This window comes from Ammospiza nelsoni, chromosome 3 (genome assembly GCF_027579445.1).
Source record: "Ammospiza nelsoni isolate bAmmNel1 chromosome 3, bAmmNel1.pri, whole genome shotgun sequence".
In the NCBI taxonomy this organism is placed as follows: Eukaryota; Metazoa; Chordata; class Aves; order Passeriformes; family Passerellidae; genus Ammospiza; species Ammospiza nelsoni.
In genome coordinates this window covers 32,540,596-32,561,977 of record NC_080635.1, presented here as the reverse complement: position 1 = coordinate 32,561,977, position 21,382 = coordinate 32,540,596, and the positions used below count along the sequence as shown (strand labels likewise).

General features: G+C 43.7%; 1 protein-coding gene across 1 annotated transcript; it reads left to right on the top strand.

Annotated features, from left to right (window-relative positions):
• The first annotated feature begins 2,052 nt into the window (after window positions 1-2,052).
• RSPH9 (radial spoke head component 9) lies at window positions 2,053-20,553 on the top strand. The gene is made up of 5 exons (XM_059468264.1): window positions 2,053-2,279; window positions 2,450-2,612; window positions 3,339-3,468; window positions 4,012-4,158; window positions 20,297-20,553. The coding sequence occupies exons 1-5, from the start codon at window positions 2,053-2,055 to the stop codon at window positions 20,455-20,457; spliced, it is 828 nt and encodes a 275-aa protein (XP_059324247.1). The 3' UTR covers window positions 20,458-20,553.
• Window positions 20,554-21,382: the final 829 nt, after the last annotated feature.

The following is a 21,382-nucleotide window of genomic DNA, read 5'->3' as shown; positions in this document are numbered from 1 at the left end:
AGGTATGTGCACGTTCTGTGCAAAGGCAGGAGAACTCAGTTCTCTGATGGGAGCTGCTGGGCTGTGGATCTTCCCTTGCTGAAGCAGGTATCTCAGAAATGCCACCTAGCCACCTGCCAGCTGAATGATGCCTGGTGCCTCTCTTCCCTCCTGTCTGCCTAGTGCTGAGCAGCTCCTTGTTTTAGCCTGGGGTGGCAAGGAATGGGAGAAATTGCTTTGGAACTGTTTAATAACAGTGATGGTAACCTTTGACCTTACTGAATAGCAGCGCTTTTGACCTTTCATTTGTTAAATAATGCAACCACTTACTTCCCGATCCTTATCAGTGTTTAGTAATTGGGGTCAAGACAAAGGGGAGCAGAGTTACCCACCCGACTTTACTGAACCAGGAAGTATTTCCTTAAGCTATAGATATTATTTGTGATAATCTTCAGTCAGGGCAGGCAAAGACTAGAGACTAGGTGGCTTGGAAGATCCATAACAGGCTAAAGAGCCTCTCAGCTGTTAGCATCTGGTTTGAATCCAGCTGTGGTTGACAGTGGCAGAAATTCATTATGATCTTGTGTTGCCTCTCTGACTCATGTGAAATGAGCCTGGCTTGCAGTTCTGCTGTTCATTGGACAATCATAGCCCTAACATAAAATACTAACCCACACTCCTAGAGAAATCAGTGATTAAATGAGTCTACAAAGCCTGAAAATTCCTATTCCACTGAGCAAATCAGGCACAGGTAGGTGGCTGCGGTCACTCCTGTATGTTCTGCCTGATTCCCATCAAAGAGAAGGTGGTTAATCTTCAGAAATCTGAGTTGCCTTTTTGTACAGGGTAAGTAAAGCTAATGGGTCAGCTTGTGTGCTGTACAGCCCATTAAACATCTCACTTGACAAAAAATCAGGTGACAACTGTTACAGGCAGCGGTCCCAGGATCAGTGTTCTCCTTAGAAGTGAACAGGAAACGGATGAAAAAGAAAGAATTTATGACTTTACAATGGATTTAAATCTAAGTGCATGCACATATTTATTTATATAACACACATATATAAAAGCTTAAATTTCCTGAAGACGTCAAACAGAAATTCTATTTGTCTAAGCAGCTGCACAATCTCATTACTTATTTATTGTATTTTGTGTTAAACCAGACGGCAAGATTTTTTAGGGCAGGAGCTGTTTCCTGGATGTCTGTGATTCAGCAAAATGAGCTGCCAAAGAGCAATCCAAATGCTGTAATTTATAAATAAGCCATTTATTTATAGAGGTACATGAGCTAGATTAGATCACAGATGGTAAGGGAATGGACCTTCAGCTCATCTAGTTCCAACACCCTCTGCTATGGGCAGGGGCACCTCCCACTAGACCAGGCTGCTCAAGGCCTTACTCAACCCTATCCAACACTGCCAGGGGTGAGGGATCCACAGCCTCTCTGGGCAACCTGTTCCAGTGTCTCGCCATGCTCACAGTAAAGAATTTCTTCTTAATACCTAACCTAAATTTCCTTTCTTTCCGTTTGTACCGGACACTCCTTATCCTATCACTACAGTTCCAGATGAAGAGTCCCTCTCTGGCTTCCTGTTGGTAGTGGAAGGTTGCTATAAAACCTTCTCCAAGCTAAAGAGTCCAAACTTTCTCAGCCTGTCTTCTTTGGGAAAGTGCTTCAATACTCTTATCAATTTCGTGGCGCTCCTCAGAATCTCTAAGAGTGACATTGTAAACAGTCAGCTTCAGAAGGGGTTATTTTTCCCTGTTGTTCGTGTAAGAAATAAAGCAAATGGACCCCTTTGATGTATCCTGGTGAAAGTGCAATACAATTGTACGCCCGCCTGATTTTGGACTTGGATTTGGATTTAGGCCTCCTGAAACTGGGAACACAGCGCAGGCAGACACCCATAGCCGCATCCCTGTTGGGACGCTGCCCGCCAGCGCCTCAGGGTCCCGGGCGGGGCGGGCTGAGCCCGGCAGCTCCGGCGCTGCCCGCCTCGTCCGTGGCAGCGGCGGCGGAAGCGCGGGGTGACCCCGGCCGGGCCGCGGTCTCCCGGCAACGCGGACGCGGAGCCCATGGAGGCGCTGTCGCTGCCCGCGGCGCTGTCGCTGGTGGCGGGCGGCGGCGCGGGGCTCAGCCCGGAGCTGCGGGCGGCGCTGGGCGCCTCGCTGCCGCTGCTGCAGCGCGACTACCGCTTCGAGCGGGTCTGGTTCTGGGGCTGCATCCAGGGCGTGCGCGGCGCCTACTACATCGCCCAGGGGCTGGGCCCCGACCGCGCCGCGCCCCGCAGCCGCCTGTACAGGTGCGGGGGTCGGGACCGGGGAGAGGGGCCGGCCTGGGGCCGTGCGGGTCGGGGGGTGCTGTCCGGATCCGGGGAGGGAGTCTCAGGGAATCCCCTCAGCGGCCTGGCGAGGTTGCCTCGAGCCCTGTTCTTTACCGGGCTCGGCCCTGAGTCGTGCTTGTCGTTGGCAGCTTGAACTGCTTGGACTGGAGCCTCCTGACGCCAGCCACCGAGGAGATGCTTGCACTGGCTGAGGAGGTGAAGGGCCGCTTTCAGGGGGATCCTTCCTTTGAGTACAGCTTGGCTGAGATAAACCCAGAAGCTGCTGCAAGACTGGTTCAGAGTGGTAAGGAGGTAAATACAGCAAAACGTTTTCGAACTCTGTTCACTACATTTGTGCCCTTCACACTGCGCAGGTGGTGGCTTCTCCTCGCTTGTAATGAGCAGCATGAGCGTGTGGTCAGGCAAAGGATACCCAGTTTCCGCTTGGTTAGAGCACAGTGCTTATAACCAAGGTTGCTTATAACCAAGTGCTTATAACACCAAGGTTGCAGTTTCAATCACTGTATGGGCTGTTCACTTAAGAGTTGAATTTGATGATCCTTATGGGTCCCTTCCAACTCAGAACATTCTCTAACTCTGGTCTGTAATTCCGTGCTGTCATTGTGTAGCAACAGCTTCTTGACTGAACTCTTACTTTGGTTTTTGCTGGAGTTCAACAGGCCTCAGAAATACTAAATATGCTTTATTATGCACAACTGGTATAGATAGTCACTGCGGTTTCTGAAGTTTTAATAGTAACTGCAGGCAGCATTCTTTATAAATTAATACATAAGTCATAAGTAGGTGAATTGAGAGGGAGGAAAGAACAGATGAAGGGATGGATAGTTAGATGTCTGGTGAGTCTAAACTTTCTGCTCCTAACTGTGTTTTCTGTCCTATGTGATGAAATATCTTTTGAGGTCCTCTTAGTGCCATGGGACTCCAAGATGATACGTCTATTGTGTCACCTCAAGTTTATTTTCAGAAATAAAAACAAGGAAAGCCCTGCCTTTAAAATTTCCCTATTTTTCTTTAAAGCCTGTGATGAAGGAGGAGGCCCGCCTCATAGCTACCATAGAACAGATAGACAGAGCAGTTGGTATCGTTCCCCGGGGGGCATTTGTGAAGACTCCTCTTGGGTCTGTGCATGAAAACAGACACTTTGAAGGTAAATTCTTGATTGTCTTTATCAGGATCAACTGTACTTTGATCATAAACTAAGATGACTTTCTCTAACTGATGTTTTGATTTCAGTTGGGTTTTTTTCCCCCTTGGATAAGACAAACAGGGAGGAGAAAATCCAATGCCACTAATGTTCAGGTGTATGAAGGTAGGAAAAGAGTCAGTAATAGTTCTGAGTCATTAAACTGAGTAATTTGTCTGTATAAGCTGTAGTTCGTGGCAGTGTTTAGCAATTGCAGAAGTAGTGAATTGTCCATTTAGATACAGGATATGACCAAATGGGCACAGAAAGTTGTCCTCGAGTCGGTACCCATTGGTTTATCTGGAGCTGCAGTCAGTATGGTCTCCAATGCATCAGGGAGTGCTGACCCCTGTTTCTGACAAGCCTTCTGTGGAGTCTATTAGAGAAAGATTGTGATTCTGTTCTGGGCTGTGGGCATTAGAGAAACAGTGTTATACTTGATAGTATAATGTGTGTTATCCTGGTTCATTCATGTATATAGTAATGTTCACCAATGGCTGTTCACAGGTCTGTCTTTGGTGGAGGCAAAAAAGTTAAGTTCCTATTTCCATTTCACTGAGCCGACTAACCTGAAGAATAAAACCCTGCTGGAAAAGGCTGACCTGGACCCATCCACCGACTTTCTAAATTCTCTGGAGCATGATATCCCACAAGGCAAAGGTAGTAAAATCAACAGATGCAATGAGAGGGAGGGCAATAGGGATGTTGAGTAGCCTTGGGAACACAGGGGACTGGTGTGGGTTACTGTAGAGGTGGTATGAGAAGCTTCTGTGACTCTGTAAAGGAACTTTATCCTTTACTAAATATTGTCATTACTTCCTATTTTAAGCAATTCTAAATGCTTAAAATGGAAAGATGTAAGTGTACCAGGGCTGTCACATCCTCTCAACAGGTCTGACCACACTCTGCCTCTGCCATATTCCCTCCTGACTTCTGTAAAGCCTGTGACAACTGGTGACCCTATTGGGAGAGATAACTCCACGAGTGATAGAGAGAATTTATGTGGTTTGAAGTATTTCACACCTCTTGTTCCACCCAGTATTTCTCTTCTTTATCTAAATGGGCTCTCATTAACACCAAGCTGATATCTCAAAGAGGGTGAATTCAAATGTTCCTTGGATAAACTTTGTTGGAATAGTCTGCACTGTGGCAGAATTATACACCGTGAAAGGAGAAAAAAAACCAGGCATACTGGATTGTATCTTCAATTTACATCTCTGCTGTTCTGCTGGACAACTGCAAATATATTTAAAGTCTCTTCCAGGGATCCCTCTGGCAAGATATTTCTCTAAAGAAATGGGAGCGGCTTATTATTTGTTTCTGTCTGGCTTTGCTGATTTGCTGCAGTTTTTTGGATTGGACTGAGTGTTTTCATGTCCTCTGTTGAGGGAGATTCTAGGGAAACAATTAAAACTTAGATTTTTTTATTTTATTCCTGTCGAGGTGTAGTAGGATAGGATAGTAGGTGACTGTGTCAGATGGAATTGAGTGGATGGACAGTGAATTGCCAGTGTTGTAAATAGCTTTTGAGATTCTCCCTCCCTCCCTCCCTCCCTCCCTTCCTCTCTCTTCTTACCCTCTCCTCCCAATCGTCCTTTTGGCAAAAAAAAAGAACTGGGAATGTGAGCTCCTGCCTGAATTCTGAACATTTTTGACAGAGCATAAACTGCTAAAATCTAAACCGCTCTTCAACTTACTGGGAGTGTCCTTATGCAGCCGTTTTCCAGAGATGTAGTCTGGACAGACGGCACATTTTTACATACACTGGCTCATTGAGGTGGCCCTTTTGACTCAAAGCAGAATTGCAAGAGGGATTAGATCCTAGATAGCTCCTAAGAAAATTTTAGCTGCAGTTTTGTATGGTAGTTCAGGTATTGCTACTGTTTGCCTTCCCACTGCTCCTTCCCTCCCTCCCTCGTGGTAGGGAGACACACCATGTGTTAGACATGAAGATGGTGGCTTTGTTAAAGTCTTCAAATCAAATTAGTCTTGTATTTTACCTGGTAGCAGATAGAAAGTAGGGCTCAACTGTGCCACTGTTGTGATGGTGTTTCTGTGGCAGATTGATGTCTGTGTAAGCGTGAACCTTTAGCCCCTTCCTGAGTGGATGTTGCTGTTAGTGTAGATTTCAGTATCCTTGAAAAAGTTGCCTTTGAAAGACTACCTGAGTTAAAGTGCAGCTGAGGCAAGAGAAGATTCTTCATGGTGCCCGTGCAGCTCTGCTTGCTTTGTCCTGAATTGGGGGATAAGATGAAGGAGGTGAGAGAGTTAAGACAGGAATTGGTTACAGGATCATCAAGGCATGTAGCCTCTCTAATTGCATTCTATCACATGCAGATGGGAGCTCTGACATTAAAGAAAGATCAACCCAGCATCGTTTAACAAGCATTCAGTTTGCCTAAAAGTACTGGTTGCTTGTGAAAATGGGGTGGGGGGAACCAGGACAGACACAGGCTTTCTGCTGATTTTATCAGCATGGCTTTGCCAGATTCGCTCCTGGTTGTGAGATACTCAAACTCTGGTTCTCAGATTACTTTCCTTGAGCTCTGACAGTGCATGTTGGTCCTGACAGAGATGAAAAAGTAGACAGTGCTTTTTCTATTTACTGACATGTTCATAGTCTAGCAAATCCCCTCATTTTGACCTGAAGTTTTTCTTGCCTTTCCTGGTTAGATCCTGTCTTGAACAATTACTGTCAGAGCAGAAGTAGGAATTCTCAAATTTATTGCATCTAGAATTGTGACTGAAGCTAGATTCATCTCTTTTCTCAATAAATACATAAGAAGTGATTTGGGAGTAAGCGACATTGGAGTGACGCTCCCAGCCTGCATTGGCTAAATTCCCCTAGCATCTCAAAAGACCTAAAGAACAGAACTGAGAGATTAAGGGCTGATTTTAACTTGTCTAAAAGTAACAACTCTGTTGGAATAGTTTTCTCTATTAATTGGAGACAGCATCTGTGATGGCTGTCAAGGGGGTAACTGTCATAAGATATATGGTGTGTCATTATAGGAGAGCAGAGGTGTCTTACAGAATGGAAAGTTGGAGGCAGAGAGAACATTTTATATGACAGCTGAGAGGTGGGAAGAAAGGAAATTAAAATTGGTTGAATAAAGGCAACAATGTTAAAGCAGAGTTTAGTGCAAAATTGGAAAACCTGGAGTTTTGTAACAAAACTGTCTGCCATTCTTATCTTTACCAGTGATATCTGTAGTGTTTGCAGGTTCCAGATTCTGTCTGTGTGTCTATCAGGTTATCTGTGTACTTTAAAAGTTCAGAATATGTTGCTGCTCCTCCTTTAATCATTCGGTCTTTTTTTTTCTTGGTGTCTCAGCTCCCACAGACAAGTGACTGACTTAGCTTTTTTTTTTAATGCATATTTAAAAATTATTCTAGAGAAAAGTGGGAAATGAGAACCTTGTCTCAATAGCATGAACATGGAGGGGTTGTGATACACATCTTCTGTCACCACAGTATCAGATCGTGTAATGCTTAATCCTCATCCAAATGGCCAGCTGGCCAGAACGTTGCATGCTGGGATCTGTAGGTTTTGCTGGCCATATGTCTGCATTAAAGATAAGCTTGTTTGCTCTAGTCTAAGCAGACAATCTGCTCAACTTTATGCACAATTAGATGTGGCCTTTCAGCTGCTGGCACATTGCCCGAGCTGTCCTTTCTGCTGCATGGAGTTTGGAACCCTGGACATAGTATTTCAGGAACTAGGGCTGTGGCAGTTTTACATCTGCTTGTAGATAATGGAATGGCAAAGCAAATAGCAATAATTCCTAGCATGCCTACAGCATTTTCACTTGATGACTTAGTGTTGTGAAGATATGAAATAGTAGACATATTTCAGGCATTGATAATAATGGGGGAAGTGAAAATGGAGGGGGAAGGTTAATCTCAGTGTGACCCTGGTATCAGATCAAACTGTGCCCCATTCTGCAAGGATAAAGAAAGGGGATGAGTGAAAGCCTGAGGTAGGAGTGTAGAATGGAAAGCTTGGAAGGAAGTGAGACAAGGGATGGAGAATTCAGGTCTTTGGCACTTTCAAACTGCAATTCAGAAAAGCAATAACTTGACTCTGAGGGTTTGTTACAGATTACTGAATCAGATCACTTTGATATGGAGATAAGGAACACCAACAGAACACTGATAAAAACTGATCTAGGTGGGGAAGTATGTCTAGATAGGAAAAGATATGAGTGGAAATAGGCTTTTTATGAGAAGACTTTCTTCAAAAGTCATGACCCCCAGTTAGTGAATAGCTGCTTTTGGCTATTCTTAATCTACAAGTAACCACAGTTCACTTGTAGATTAAGAGTAGAAATTAGAATAAAAAAGACATATAAAAGGAAATGCAGAAGGTTTGGAATGATTAATGATTGATATAAATTGGAATTTATAATGAATAGAGAATGACAAAGGGAGCCAGAATAACTAGAGTAGTCCATGACAATAGTAAGGCAGATATTTTTTTAAACTGTATTGAGAAGAAAAGAAAGCATAGTAAAGGTACTGGTAACTATCACTAAATGGTGATGGTAAAACGACTGATAAGCATGTGGAAGGGCAGAAGAGCTTGATTTTTTTCTCTTTTCTTTTTGGAAAGAATATGGACTTGTATCAAGCAAAGACAATGAAATACTGTTTCAGACAGTTTTCAGACTGTTTGCTAAGGGAGGGTAGAGTTAAACAACATTTACTGTGGATCAAAAACATTAAAATGGCAGAGTCAGATCAGTTACTTCTGAAATCATTATCTCAGGAGACTTACGGCATAATAATCTTTAATAAATCCTGGCATTGCAGATTTATTCCCCTAAATTGAATCTTCCTTAGCAGCTGTGATTCAGAATTCAGTGAATGGGTGTTTCTGGGAGAGGTCAGAAAGGGACCAGTGCCAATATTAATATCCTTCAACTTATTTATAAATGATCTAAAAGTAAAGGGTTGGTGGAGAGACAAATAATGACAAGGCAGGATGGATACAGACATCTGGAAAACTGGGCTTACTTAACTACAGTACATTTTGGTGTACATACCTGCAAAGCCACATGAGGCAAGTAAGGACTGAAAGTCAGAATCTGGGAATTGTATTCTAGAAACTGTGGCTCTGAAAGGAAATCCAGGCACAAGCCACTGAACATCAGCTCCCAGGCTGATCCTGAGACTTAAAAGGGTAACTTGATCTGCAGACACATAAACAAGGGTGTAGCAACTAGGAACAGGGGGGTGACTTTACTTTTGCATATACTGTTAGTGGAATCATAACTGGATTACTGCACATTGAAAAACTGGAAAGAGTCACAAAATGATTCAAGGGCTGGTGAGAGACATAAACAGTTCAGTCTGTTTATCTTGAGGAAAAGCCTGTGAGAATGGCTGTGTTACACTGTGTAAATACTCTGTGGAGTTTAAGTATTAGGTACTGAAGATCTATTTATTATAGCAGAGAAAGGCATAGCAGGAATCAGCAGCTAAAAATCATATCCAGAACTAAAATGAACAATGAGATACAATTTCTAAGAGTGAAAAGATGACCAGTTAGCAAGGGTAATGGATGAGCCTATGTCTCTTGGTATCTTAACATCACTCTGGATGTCTTCCTGGAAATTGTTTCAGTCAAATGCAAATACACATTGATAGTCCCAGATATGCATAACTGACTTCAGTTTAATGGGCAGTGGTTTGTAGGAGTCCAGATTCCTGGTATGCCTGGCCATAAACTTGATGGCAGCCATGGAGGGTGATGTTCAGCTTGGACTTCTTCATTGTCAGTGACAGTAACACAAAGGTGACAATGGGTTCCAAGTGCAAGTCAGCTCATTTCAGCTGCATTGCTTTCTGAACTATGATATGTGAGGGCTCAAAAGAGGGCTGAGGAGATTCCTGACTTACTGCCTGACTTATTGCTGGGATAGATTTTATAGCATCAGTCTAAATGGGTATACAGTGGCAGGATGAATCAGTGAGTCTTGTCTACTTGCCATTTCAAGATGAAGGTAAGGTAGAAGAAGTGCCTAGACAGAAGATCATTCCAGCTCCTTTACCATTTGACTGTGGAGAAAGTGACAGCCACTTGGATTGTAGCTTTTTCTTCACCCAAAAGTGCAGTGGTTTTGGAGCACTCCTTGTACAGCATTACAGACAAAGAGATTTGTGGCCATTTCTTTGGCTGAAAACTTTGAGCATGAGCTTTTCTGTAAGCTTGCTGAGCAGTGGCCTTGGTTAGAACAGTAACCTCCTGTCATCTGAGGTTCATTAGCACAGTCTTTATCAGTTTAGGAAAAGCTGGTGCCTAATGGGTCCTTGAAGATGGAGAGGCTGCCTTTCTAAGTGGGAGAGAGTTTCTGTGGCTGCTCTCAAGGGCCATTTTGGTAGCCCCATCATGGCTGTCCCAAAAGTCAGGGTGCAGGAAGGAAGAAGGCCAGGAGGCACGACCCTGCTTTATCTCCATACATTAACACAGCTAATTAACTTGCTTTCGATCCCCCTCCCTCCTCCCTTCAAGGCGATTAATCCCCTATCAGCCTCGGTCTCCAGCCATTTGAAGAGTCTGTGTCTGCAGAGGTATTTACAGCCCCCAGCCAGCCACCAGAGGCAAGGGCCCTTTATCAGGGCTCTAAGACAAATGGCTGCCTATCTCCCTAGTGGCCTTGCAAAATCCAGCGAAGTGCTACGCTGTGCTGGCCACCTACTTTCACCCAGCCTCCCTTCTCCACTAACATTTCACAGATGTGACCTGAGCCCTCCCCTTTCATTGCTTAACAATAAGCAGCACCTCCCCAGCTCTGTGAAAGCCGAGAGCAAGAGCACTTTACTCCTTAGCCTGCCAAGAGCCACACGGGGACAAGGCTTTTCAAGCTGTCTCACTGAAATCCAAACTAAAAGACTCATAATAAATGAGAGGGCAGTACTTGTTGTTTGCAAGGACAAAAAGAGGTTGCGAAAATGTAGACTGAAATACCTAGCATGGCTCACAGCTATCCTCATTCTTCGCTGGGAGATGTGATCCTTAGGCTTGGTGAATGTGTGAAACTGAGCTACAGAATCCCATGGAGTTACCTGACATTAATACAAGTAGTTTTGACAAACAAGCTTTAAAATACAGTGTTAGTGAATGAGAAAACGAGATGACTGTGCATCAGAACAGTAGGATTTCTGATCTGAAAATCGAACCCAGTAGCTGGCCTAGTGGATTGTTAGTAAAAGCATTGGTACCTGAATGTCCCTGTTCAAACTGAAGTCAGCCATCCCTGGAAAGAATTCCAGCATGACTCTAGCTGCTGCCTTCCAGCAGGGTGCACTATGGTGCCAGCATTGTCGGTGCTGAGCACAGAAAAGGAAATCACGAAAAAGTAAAATGAGAAAGAAAATCACCCAGAGCGGCATCAAATCAAGGAAGAGGTATGTCCTGAGTTTCCAGACTGTGTGGGGCATACTGGCCTCCTGAACTGAAGGTATAGAGAAGATATTCTCTCCCTTTCAAGCTTAGCCAGTTTCTGGAATGGTCACTAAGCTTTTCTATGGCTTTCTCAGCATCCTTAGAGATTACATGCATGTGAATGGACATACACAATATATGTCCCCTACATTCTTCAACTGTAGGGTCACTCTTAAGTTTTACCAGTGATATGTAGAGGCTGTTAGGGGGATTCCTGCAGTGACCCAAGAAAGTTGTCTGGGAGCAAGACAAGATGCTATTCCTCCTACCAGCTGGGGTGCTGCCAGTTCAGGAGTTCAAGATCAGACTGGAACCTCTCATGTGGTAGCATGGTAGGAGGACTCCTGGGCCAGCTAGTATTAGAGCTTCTGACTGGCTGATCATGGTCTGCTTTGATTAGGAGCTGTTTTCCTTGGGCTTTGTGACTATGGATAATAAAGCAGCATATTCACTGCTTTTGGGTCCTGGGTCTGTATCACCTCAGGCTCTCATTTAGTCAGACCTTGGATGAGTTTATACTGGAACAGGGCTGCCCATCAACTGAAAGCTGTGGTGGAGTCCTTCACCCTCCAGACTGCTGTAGGGAAAGAATGAGGACAGAAGCAGAGTTTTCATAGTAACTTTCCGGGGTTGAAAAGGTTTTTTTTTCTCCTCAGTGAAAGAAATCATGACCCACCCTGTCTCCATTTAAGCTGCTGGTTCCTTGGACGTGAAAAGGAGATGAACTTCTTGCTAAAATGATGGGAAATGCCGGTAAAGCCTTATAGAACCAGAAGCTGCAGGTTTATCACCACATCAGTCTGCCTTGGCCTAACCTATTCTCTAGGGAATGATGAAAAATTACTTGTGGGGAAAATCCTAGGACAGTTTGTGTGTCACTGAAGTCAGAACGAGGTCAGCTTTTGCTAGGAGGGATCTGTCTCTGAAGGGGCTCCAAGGAGTGGCAGCTCCTGCCTGTGCAGTCATTGGCATTGGTGCCAGCCCTGTGTACAGCTTTGCTTTGCTGTGTGCTGCCCATTTGGCCACAGCGCTTTTGAAAGGAAGAAACCACATAGCATCATCTTGTTTTACTGTACACAAATGTCATATGGATTGAAAATCTGCATGCTGAAGGGATGTGTGGCAGTGTGTAAAGGGAAAAGGACAAGTGACAGTTCATCTTAGGGTATATTTGTAGAGCAGTTATGCTGAGCAGAAATAGCTAGGCTATCACAGGCATTAAAAGATGCTTAGCCTTCAGTGTTCAGAATTAGCACTGCACTGTGCTATGTGGAAATGCTCAGTGTGACATTATTCTCAGAAACTGGTAAACTCTTTGGGTAATTTGGTCCAGAATCCAGTATCTAGTTTAGTACAAAAACATCAACAGTTTATAATCCATGCCATCTGTTCCTCATCCCAAGCTCTTTTAACTAGCCTTGCTAATTTGATGATGAGGTAAGAATTACAACTGGGGGACTGAGAGGGCTTGTGGACTTGCCCCTCCTGCAGGAAAGCGAACTGGATGTGCTCTAAGCATTTGGTGGGTTTTGAATCCCAGCATCGACTCCTTTGTGTTTTCTCAGAATTCAGAGATCAATGTGAGGTTCTTTGCTCCTAATCCAGCCCCTGTTCATCATTATCACCTCCTCAAAGTGGCCAGTGCTTTGTTACCAGGAGAGGAAAAATCTTACAAGGTGGCCATAATCTCCTCTGAGAGTCAGACAGATATTCTCCCGTGGGTAAGAAAGTGACAGTGACCAAAAGCTCTAGGGGAAGCAGGCTAGAACAAAGCTGCCCATTGCATCCTTTCATCAAACTGTTAATCTTTCTTTCAAAGACATCACATTTGTTTGGTGACAAAAGCCCCAAAGAAGCTGAATTGAGCCTGAAATCCTGTAGCAAGATTTAGAGGAAGCGTCTTTCATTCAGAGCAGGGAGGGGCAAGAGACTCCTTTTTCTTGCCACCAGCCAATGGGCTCAGAGAAACCCACGAAGGTGACGGATTAATGCAGGGGCTCCCCAGGTAGATGCTACGTGACTCCTGGCACGCTCCAAAAACGTTTCCACAGCGACCAGCTGAACAAGAAATATGGAGTGTGATGAGACCCAGCATAACTCGTGCTTTGGAAGGAGCTGATTTGCCACTCTGAAAGATTTCTAAATTTACTACAGAAAACCTAAGATTCAGTGATCTGTACTGTAATTGTCAGAATACAAATAACATGGATTTTAATCAGTTTTTCCTACTCTTTATAAGTTTTGGTTTCATATGGTCTTGCTGTTTCCTGTAGTGCACAGCCCTATTCCAAGTCTTTATTCTAATGCTTTCTGTGCAGTCTATGTCTTTCTCTTAATTAGAATCTTTTTGTTTGGTTTTGTTTTGTTTTATCAGGTGGATTTAGGACTAAAGGGCAAACTAACAGGGCAATAAGGGACGCTCTAATTTGATGTGTATTACTTCAGTGCTAGCTTTTCCAGTCCTTCCCATCCTCTGGTGCTCATTTATTTCTGTGTATTGTCCCTTCTTTTGTGTTGGCATTGCTGGTTGTGCAGATTCCAGCTGGAAAAATAATGTTATTTCTCTCTAGTATATTTTTCAGCCAGATTATTTTCCCTACCTGACTCACTAAGGAGTAAATAAACACTTTTGTGGTCTCTATGATGGAAGAATGATGAGGGTGGGGATAAGGGCAGAGGTTGCTTCAGCTGGATTAAGCAGCACTGTTGTCAGATGTCTAAATATCATTTAGGCCTGAATTTCATTTTTACTTGGAGGTGCCTGAATACCGTGTATCTGGGACAGCACTGCAATCCCTGGGTCTTCCTTGTCAGCAGGAAACAGGTTCTTCATGTGTAAATAGAAGGCCTGGGCCTGTTCAAATAATTTCTACTGCACAGGAATCCCCAGTGGAAGAGGATAATGGAGAGGAAAAGCCTCTAGAGTATGACCATTTTACTTTAGGTTTTGGGCATGGTGGTATTTGTGTGTCAAGGACATGGCAGGCATTAGGACCATGCAAGAGCCACTTGGCAGCATCTGACTGTAAGCTGTGCTTTCTTGGCTCTGGAGGCTTTTAAAAATAGTACTGAACCTACAACCAGTCTGTGTTTTTATTTAATTATTATTAAATAGTTATATGGGGAATTGGAAATATTGACAGCAGTGTTAACATATGGGGTGCAGGTGGTGTGTCAAGCAAATGGAAGAGATTTAGTTTGCAGCCAGTAAGTGGCACGAAGGAGTTTGGGCCCCACACAGGACTGTTTGGATGTGTCCTTATGGCTGGTAGGCTGTGCGTGAAATGTCGGTGTGGCACAATTTATTGAGAGCCAAAGCACGGTGACCTTTGCTTACAGCTACTCGGTTTGCAATTTGTCTTTGTTCCCTACAGACAACAAATTAGAAGTAGGAAGCTCTTCCCCATGTAGGATTTTCTGTTGGAGGGAAATGGCAGCTAAATCCCACGGGTGTAGTGAGGCTTTGTCAGCTCTAAGTGCCTGGGGTCATGCAGCCAAGCAGCAGCTGCTTTTGCAGAGGGAAAGGGTTATGTTGTCCCTCTCCGGGTGTTAATATTAGTCCTGTGACTCCATACTTCACTCTCACTCAGGACTAACTGCAGCAATAGATGTTGTAACCTGCTCTTGTGGCAGCATAATGTGTTAATGGTAAGTGCAACCATGCTGTGGCTGCTTTTCCCTTGAGACATTTGCTCCTTTGAAGAAGAATTGATAATGTCACTTTTATGACCCTCTGTGAGCTTTTGCAATGTGGAGCCTCTCTATCAGGCTGTCTACCTCTTAAAGCTGTTTCTTCTCAAGCTTGCACTGAAATGAGGCACTGCTGAATCACCTCCAAAGCAGCAGTGTTATGAGAGGTCATGCTGCAAGTGGACCAGTTACAGCAGGAAAGTTCTTCTGCAAACAGCCCTCTTGGAAGGATTTTGTTTAAAAGCTCATGTCTCACGCACCCTGTTGCTTCTATGGATTACAAGATTCAGCCCATAGCTGAGGCAGACATGGGGGATGAGACAGGGATTTCTATTGGCGACTGGAAAGGAAGAAGAAGCTGAGAAGGAGGTTGACTTTTGAAATTCAGCCCTGGTGTTCTGGCAGCTGTTGAAGGGCCATAAAAAAGGCAGTGGTTTAACACAGGGTGAGCATCAGGATCTTCAAAGCACTTTCTTGTTTGGGAAAGATGTAAGGAACTCCTCAGAATTCCTGCCTGTGTTTGGAGGGGTGGAGGCTGCAGCCTGATCCAAAGTGGGATAGGAAGCTCCAGATCTTCATCCAGCGGATACTTTTCCCATGCTCTTTCCTCCCACACAGCAGCTCCCTCCCTTCCCTTCTGGAGCAGCAACAGGCAATACTTTCAGCACAGAAAGCCTGCTTGACTTTCTTAAGTTTGCTGGGTGCAGTCTAAATATTAACTTGCTCTTTTAAGAAACGTATTTTGAACTTTGGGAACCTCACCAGAGCAGTGTTACTGGTAGGAATCTCTTGTGTGAGAGCAATGAGCAGTTCCCTGCACCTCAGTGAGCTTTACATGATGTGTGCAGTTAACTCTGCTGCCTGATTTAGAGACAGCACACATGGAGATGCAAGTTAAAATCAGTATTTAAGTCTAGGAAATCCAACCTTAACTTGCTGTCTCCTAGTTTTAGTTGTATTTTCTCCAATGAAAATAATAATATTTTAAAATCTTTTTTTTCTTGACAACTTTTATCTAGGAATCTTGGTGTACCTTACAGGCTGATGGTTTGAGCTTCCCAGTCTCTCAGTAGGAGACATATTGTCTGACACAGGGACTGCCATGGAATATTCTCAGCCAGTGATGGAAAGGATTTGGACTCAGCAGTCTAATTCTACATTTTTACAGTAATACAGACCTGAAGGTATCTATGTGATGGTTTTACCCCAACAACCATCTGTAATAGCACAGAAGCTTAAAAAACAAAAGAGAGAAAAAGAAAAAAAGAGAATGAAAGTAGCATTTAATTTTCATAGTTCTCATTCCTTTTTATATTGCATTATTAAATGCATTTCTAAGACTTTCTCTTAAGGAAGAAAAGGTAGTATATTTATTTTAAGCTATTATTGCATACTGTTCAATAGTTACTTTCTAGAGTGATTTACAACATCAATATTTCAAACTCCAACAAGAAAGGTGGGCCCTCCCAAAAAAAGGTAGGCCCTCCCAATATGCTCAAACAGCATATTGTTTGAGTATTGTAGTATTGTGAGGTTTGAGCTGTGACAGAAGACAACACAAGTGTCCTGTATCTTTCTGAGAGAACAACTTTCTCCATGTCTCACGAGTTCAAATTTTGTTTTATGCAGCAGCTCCTCAAATAGAGCTGATGTGGTGAGGTGTGGGGGGAAAAAAAGTAATGAGATAACAGGTTCTAATTTTTTTCCTTTTATGAAAAAGACTAAAGAACCCAAAGAGGTTCCAGAACTTTAATGTAATCTCTTCTTAGAAGATACACCAGCATTGTGTATCAAATGCCATTTCTGAATGGGTTTTGTGTATTACACAAGTCCAGTCTGGAAAAGTATATTGAAAAAACACCTTTGATGATTAGAATAGAAAAAGGTCTCTAGTGATCCAGTTAGTAGAAGGTGGAAGATGGCACTGCTGCTACCCTTTGGCTCTGCAGAATAAAGAGCAGCTCTAGGATTAATCATCATTCTGGCTGAAAACAGGATGCCAGTGAAAATGACATTACAGTTCCAGACAGTTTTTTGTAAATTTTTCCTGTTCTCAACCTATGTTGTGCTGGTCCAGATGGGATTGCCCTTACGTAACCTGCCTGTTTTTGTTCAGGCCCTCACTAAACAGGAAGGCTTATGCAGCTTCAGCAAAACTTTACTGTTCATATTTGTGTAGAACTACATGCAGAATGAAGGGCCAGAGAAGAGCTGGAAAGTATAACAATAATAATTAATATTGCCCAAAGGTCTCACATTTATGAAATGACATATTCAAGCTCTTTGAGAATTGGCAGCTTGGACAGATGATAGGCAAATGTAGAAACTGTACATCACAGCCTTCAGAGATGTAGGTGAAAGTGAATGGAGCCATCTTCAATTTTATCTGTACATTTCTGCCAGGTGTGAAGGTGCATGGGAAGTTCCTTTGATCGGCAGAGTTAACTGCTGATGAATACTCTGCTGAGATTGATAAGCCTGTGTGTCACTGGGTAAAAGTTCTGAGGAGATCATGGATCCATGTACTCTATTGCCTCAGAGCATAGATATGGGCACTTAATTATGTTGAACTTGATTTACTCTACCTCCTCTGTGAATTTATCCAACAAAAAGATGTCTAAACCCAGATACAGTTCCTAAGAGCATTGAAAACCCTGTTTTCCCTCTTACCTTTCCCAGTTGTCGTGCTCCAGGCATTTCCTTTTGTTCTGTAAAAATGGTTTGGGGCAGAGGGTTCATCTGTGTAGGTGAACATATATAAGCAAGCTATCACATGTACTCAGATTGTTAGATGCTTCCAGTATGTTGAGAGGCATTAACAAATTAGATAATCCCTAAAGGTTTTCACCACCCAGCAAGGCAAGGCATAGTCCTATTCTTGACAGACTTGCTTCTCAAAGGACTGGTCCTAAATCACAGACATTTAGAGTTCCTTATTGACTTATCTTTTTGTCAGAGAAACTTTATGAGAAGTTTACAGTGTGTCATCATCCCCTTCCCCAAAAACCAGTGTGTAAAGCTGCAGCAAGTACCAGCAGTATTTGGAAGAAAGACTTGTAGGTCATTTATACAAATTCAAGCTGAAGAACCATGTGCTGGGAGCAATCATTCAGAGGAGAAATTGAGAGTTACTTGTCACTATTACATTCAGACCTAGTTGCCTGCTACTTGTTGATTAACACTCCTACACATGGTCATGCTACTGTCAGTAGCAAATGCTGGAAACTTTTAGAGACAAAGATGAAGAAACTGAAAGCTTGTCCTTTGACAGCGAATGGCTGCAGTGCTGCAGTCACTGGATGATCTGCCTTGTAGCAGAAGTGTTCCTCATCTGGGTTTCCATGCTACCCAAGTGATGGAATTTCTTAAGAACACACTGATCCCCTCAGTCAGGATTTGTAATCCCAGTGGCTGAACCATAACAGGCATTTTTACTCCAGGTGTGAAAAAAATCCAGGCCAGTTTGTGTCCATAAGAGTGGCACTGGAGAGACTGAATCGGAGATTGAGGTTGCCTTGTATGTGAAACCACTGCTTGTGAAGATACTAGCTCATGTTGTATCTAGGACTTGTGTAAAGAATATCACAAGTGGAAGGTGGAAAGATGGCACACACCTGTATTGACTGTCTGATATTAAGTAGTCCTCTGTTTTACTGCAACCCTAGTTGTTTGTCTTTAGTGGAAATGTGGAAGAGAGTGAGTTAGAAGTAAGTTCTCCAAAGCAGAAATCTCCTGACTGCGAATGTCTGTTTTGTACTTCTGTCCAGTCTGTCAGGAAGGAGGTAGGCATTCTTGCTGTTCACTGAGTTCCACATTTGCACATGACTGAAGAGGGTACTTTGAAAGGCAGCACATCAGAGATGACACAGGACTTGCATATTATAGTTTAACAAATGTGAAATTTACTGAAGAAGGAGGCAGAGAAAACAGTGGTGTCCAAGAAACTTTTGAGAAGTACAGAGATAGGAAGTGAAGAGTTAGGTAACAGGTGAGCAGCACAATTCAACACCTGGTTTTACAGGGTTCTGAACTGTATTGTTCCTTTCTGATTCTGTAGCCACCACATTAACATTTCCCCTCAACTTCCCTCCTTTCCTCAGCTACTGTAGTTTGCCACGAACTGCATGTGAGACAACATCTACTGCCAGGGAGCACACAAGAGCCCGAGGCTGCACGAACGCGGATTGCCCAGCTAGCGGCTGCCAGGCAGGCCTGACAGCCTGTGCTTCCTTGCAGCTGCTGGCAGACCAAAGCTCCAGGAGCTGCAGTCAGCCCTTGGGCCACATCCCAGGGAGACCTGCTGTAGGAACCTGGGGTGTTAAAGCCCTTCAGCCCTTTGCTGGATGTGACTAAAATTGGCCCAGAGTCACGAGTGAGTGGGAACAGGAGGACACGCAGCTGACAGCAATCACAGAAGCCCTTCCCCAGGCTAACCATGACATGAGTAAGCATGAATCATAGCATAAATTGATGAGCCTAAAATTAATGAGCCTAAAATTATCTACAAAGATGAATACTGCCTAAATAGCCCAACACATTATGTGCTTTCTGCTTATTCTGGAATTGGCAGATTTTGGCTTTGGGTACAGATAGGCTGATTGCTTGACTCTAGGCCAATGGTAGCCTGACAGTTCCAACTACATTTTTTTAATTTGGGCCTGCTCCTGTTTTTTTTAGATGGAGATTCAGAAGCACCTTTCTTCCCTACTTTGTAGCCTCTAGGTATTACTGATTTGGTGCTGAAGTTGGTATTTTCTTCTCCTGGCAGCTCCTTGCCCTCCAGCACTGAATCCAACCTGATTCTTCAGCCCCCTCCCTCTGGCACAATTCCCAAGCTGTCATGTCAGATGCAAAATAAATACTCAGAGGCTCTGAGCTCCTTGTATCCAGAAGAAACTGCATTTTCACACTGGCTCTGAACCTCTTCTGTGGAGCCAAAACAAAATTAATGTGGAAACCAATCCCTTTGCCCCTACCACGCACATCCTCTTCAACGGTGGAGCCAAGAAAGACTGAAGAGAATTAACCTTTTCCATATATTTCTCAGATAGGAAATACCCTACTTTTCATTCTCTCATTTTTTTCCAGTTGCTGCATCAGAGAAACCAGTGTTCCCTGAAGGAGGAAAGCACCTTCTTTCTCTTCCCACTACTAATGCTAGAAGTTTATTTTAAGGACAAATTTAATTCCTATGCAGGATTGCTATAGCTCATCTTGGCTCTCTACAGCTATTAGCTACACCAAGTAGGTGGCAGAGCTTGTTGGAGTAACTGCTGCCCACTCAGATAGAGCCAAGAATAGCTGCAGCCTCTCCTGGGGATCAGCTGTACCAGTCTGGAGCTTGAGGGTCCCTTCCTGTGACACAGACATCACCACCATAGCCATGGGAATATGCTACGATGTGAACCCAGACAGACATCTGGAAACGAGGGCAGCCTGCAGGGCTGAACTGACAAAAGGAAAACAGAGCATCGAGGTTTAAGTTCTCCCCGAGTTCCCTCCTTTCAGGTGTCACAAACCCCAGTGCAGCCTTGTGCACTGTTAACAGGTCAGGCAGAACCCATGGCAGCCCTTCTCTCAGCTTAGGTTAACTTGCTGCAGGAGTGCTGCCTCTTTCTCTTTTCCAGTGATTCACTTGCACATCTTCTCACACAGGCTCCTGGAGTATCCAGCTGGAGAAGGGGGGCAGTGTGGTGGTGCTGCGGAGCCTTCTGTGGCTGGGACTCACATTCTACCACGTCCCAATGACCAAGCAGTTCGGCTACGTCTACTTTGGCACTGGTGAGAAGAATCTCGATCTGCCCTTCATGCTGTGACTCTTCTGTCTGGGAGAAGGACTCAAGAACTAGAAAATATCTACATTTTATACTTAGGAAATTTTGTTTACTGCTTGTTCTAATAAAAATGTGAAACCTCTGCACTTTGAGCAGGATTCTTCTGTGCCTGGATGCTGGCCCTGATTCTTTTCCTAGGACTTCACTGTATGCAATCCTCCCTGAATTCCAGATGGAATTCAGAGAATCACAGAATACTCTGAGTTGGAAGGGACCCACAAGGCTTGTCAAGTCCAGTTCTTAAGTGAATGGCCCATATGGGGACTGAACACAACCTCGGCATTATTAGCCTCAAGCTCTCCCTGTAATGTGTCACTGCAGATCTTATAGATAGTGACAAGTGGCATTTTCTTCCCTGACAGGCAAGCTCTAGGTCAGAAATCAAACCTAGGCCATCTGTCTGATTACAAAAGCACCTTGCTTACACAAGAACTAATTTGGAAACATGAATGAATAGCTGCTGTCATCTATGAATGACAAAAGCAGAGGGAGTCAGGGCAGAATGCTGATGTATACTGTAAGAGATCTGTATTAAACCCTGAACTCTAGAAAGGCATACTGAAGACAGTATTTTGCTTTTCAGATGTTAAGATTTCACCACAATTAGAGGGGTCTTTCCAGCTCATGTCACTAAACTGTAGAAAAAAAACAGCTGTAGGCATCACCTAGTCTTGAAAAATGTGCTTTTTCAGGTTCATCTCAAGACAGTGGTTTAATCCAGTGACTTTTCTTTTAGCAAAGCTCACTGAGTAGAGCTACCTGGGCTAGAAGACAGAGTAACTTCTGTGTGTATAAGAATAAAGAAAAATATTTTCCTTTCTGAAGGGCTGTAGCTTTCAAAACTTTATAAAACAGATTCAGTCAGCCAGAGATTTTATCTCAGTATGGTTAATGAAGTCTTGGCTCT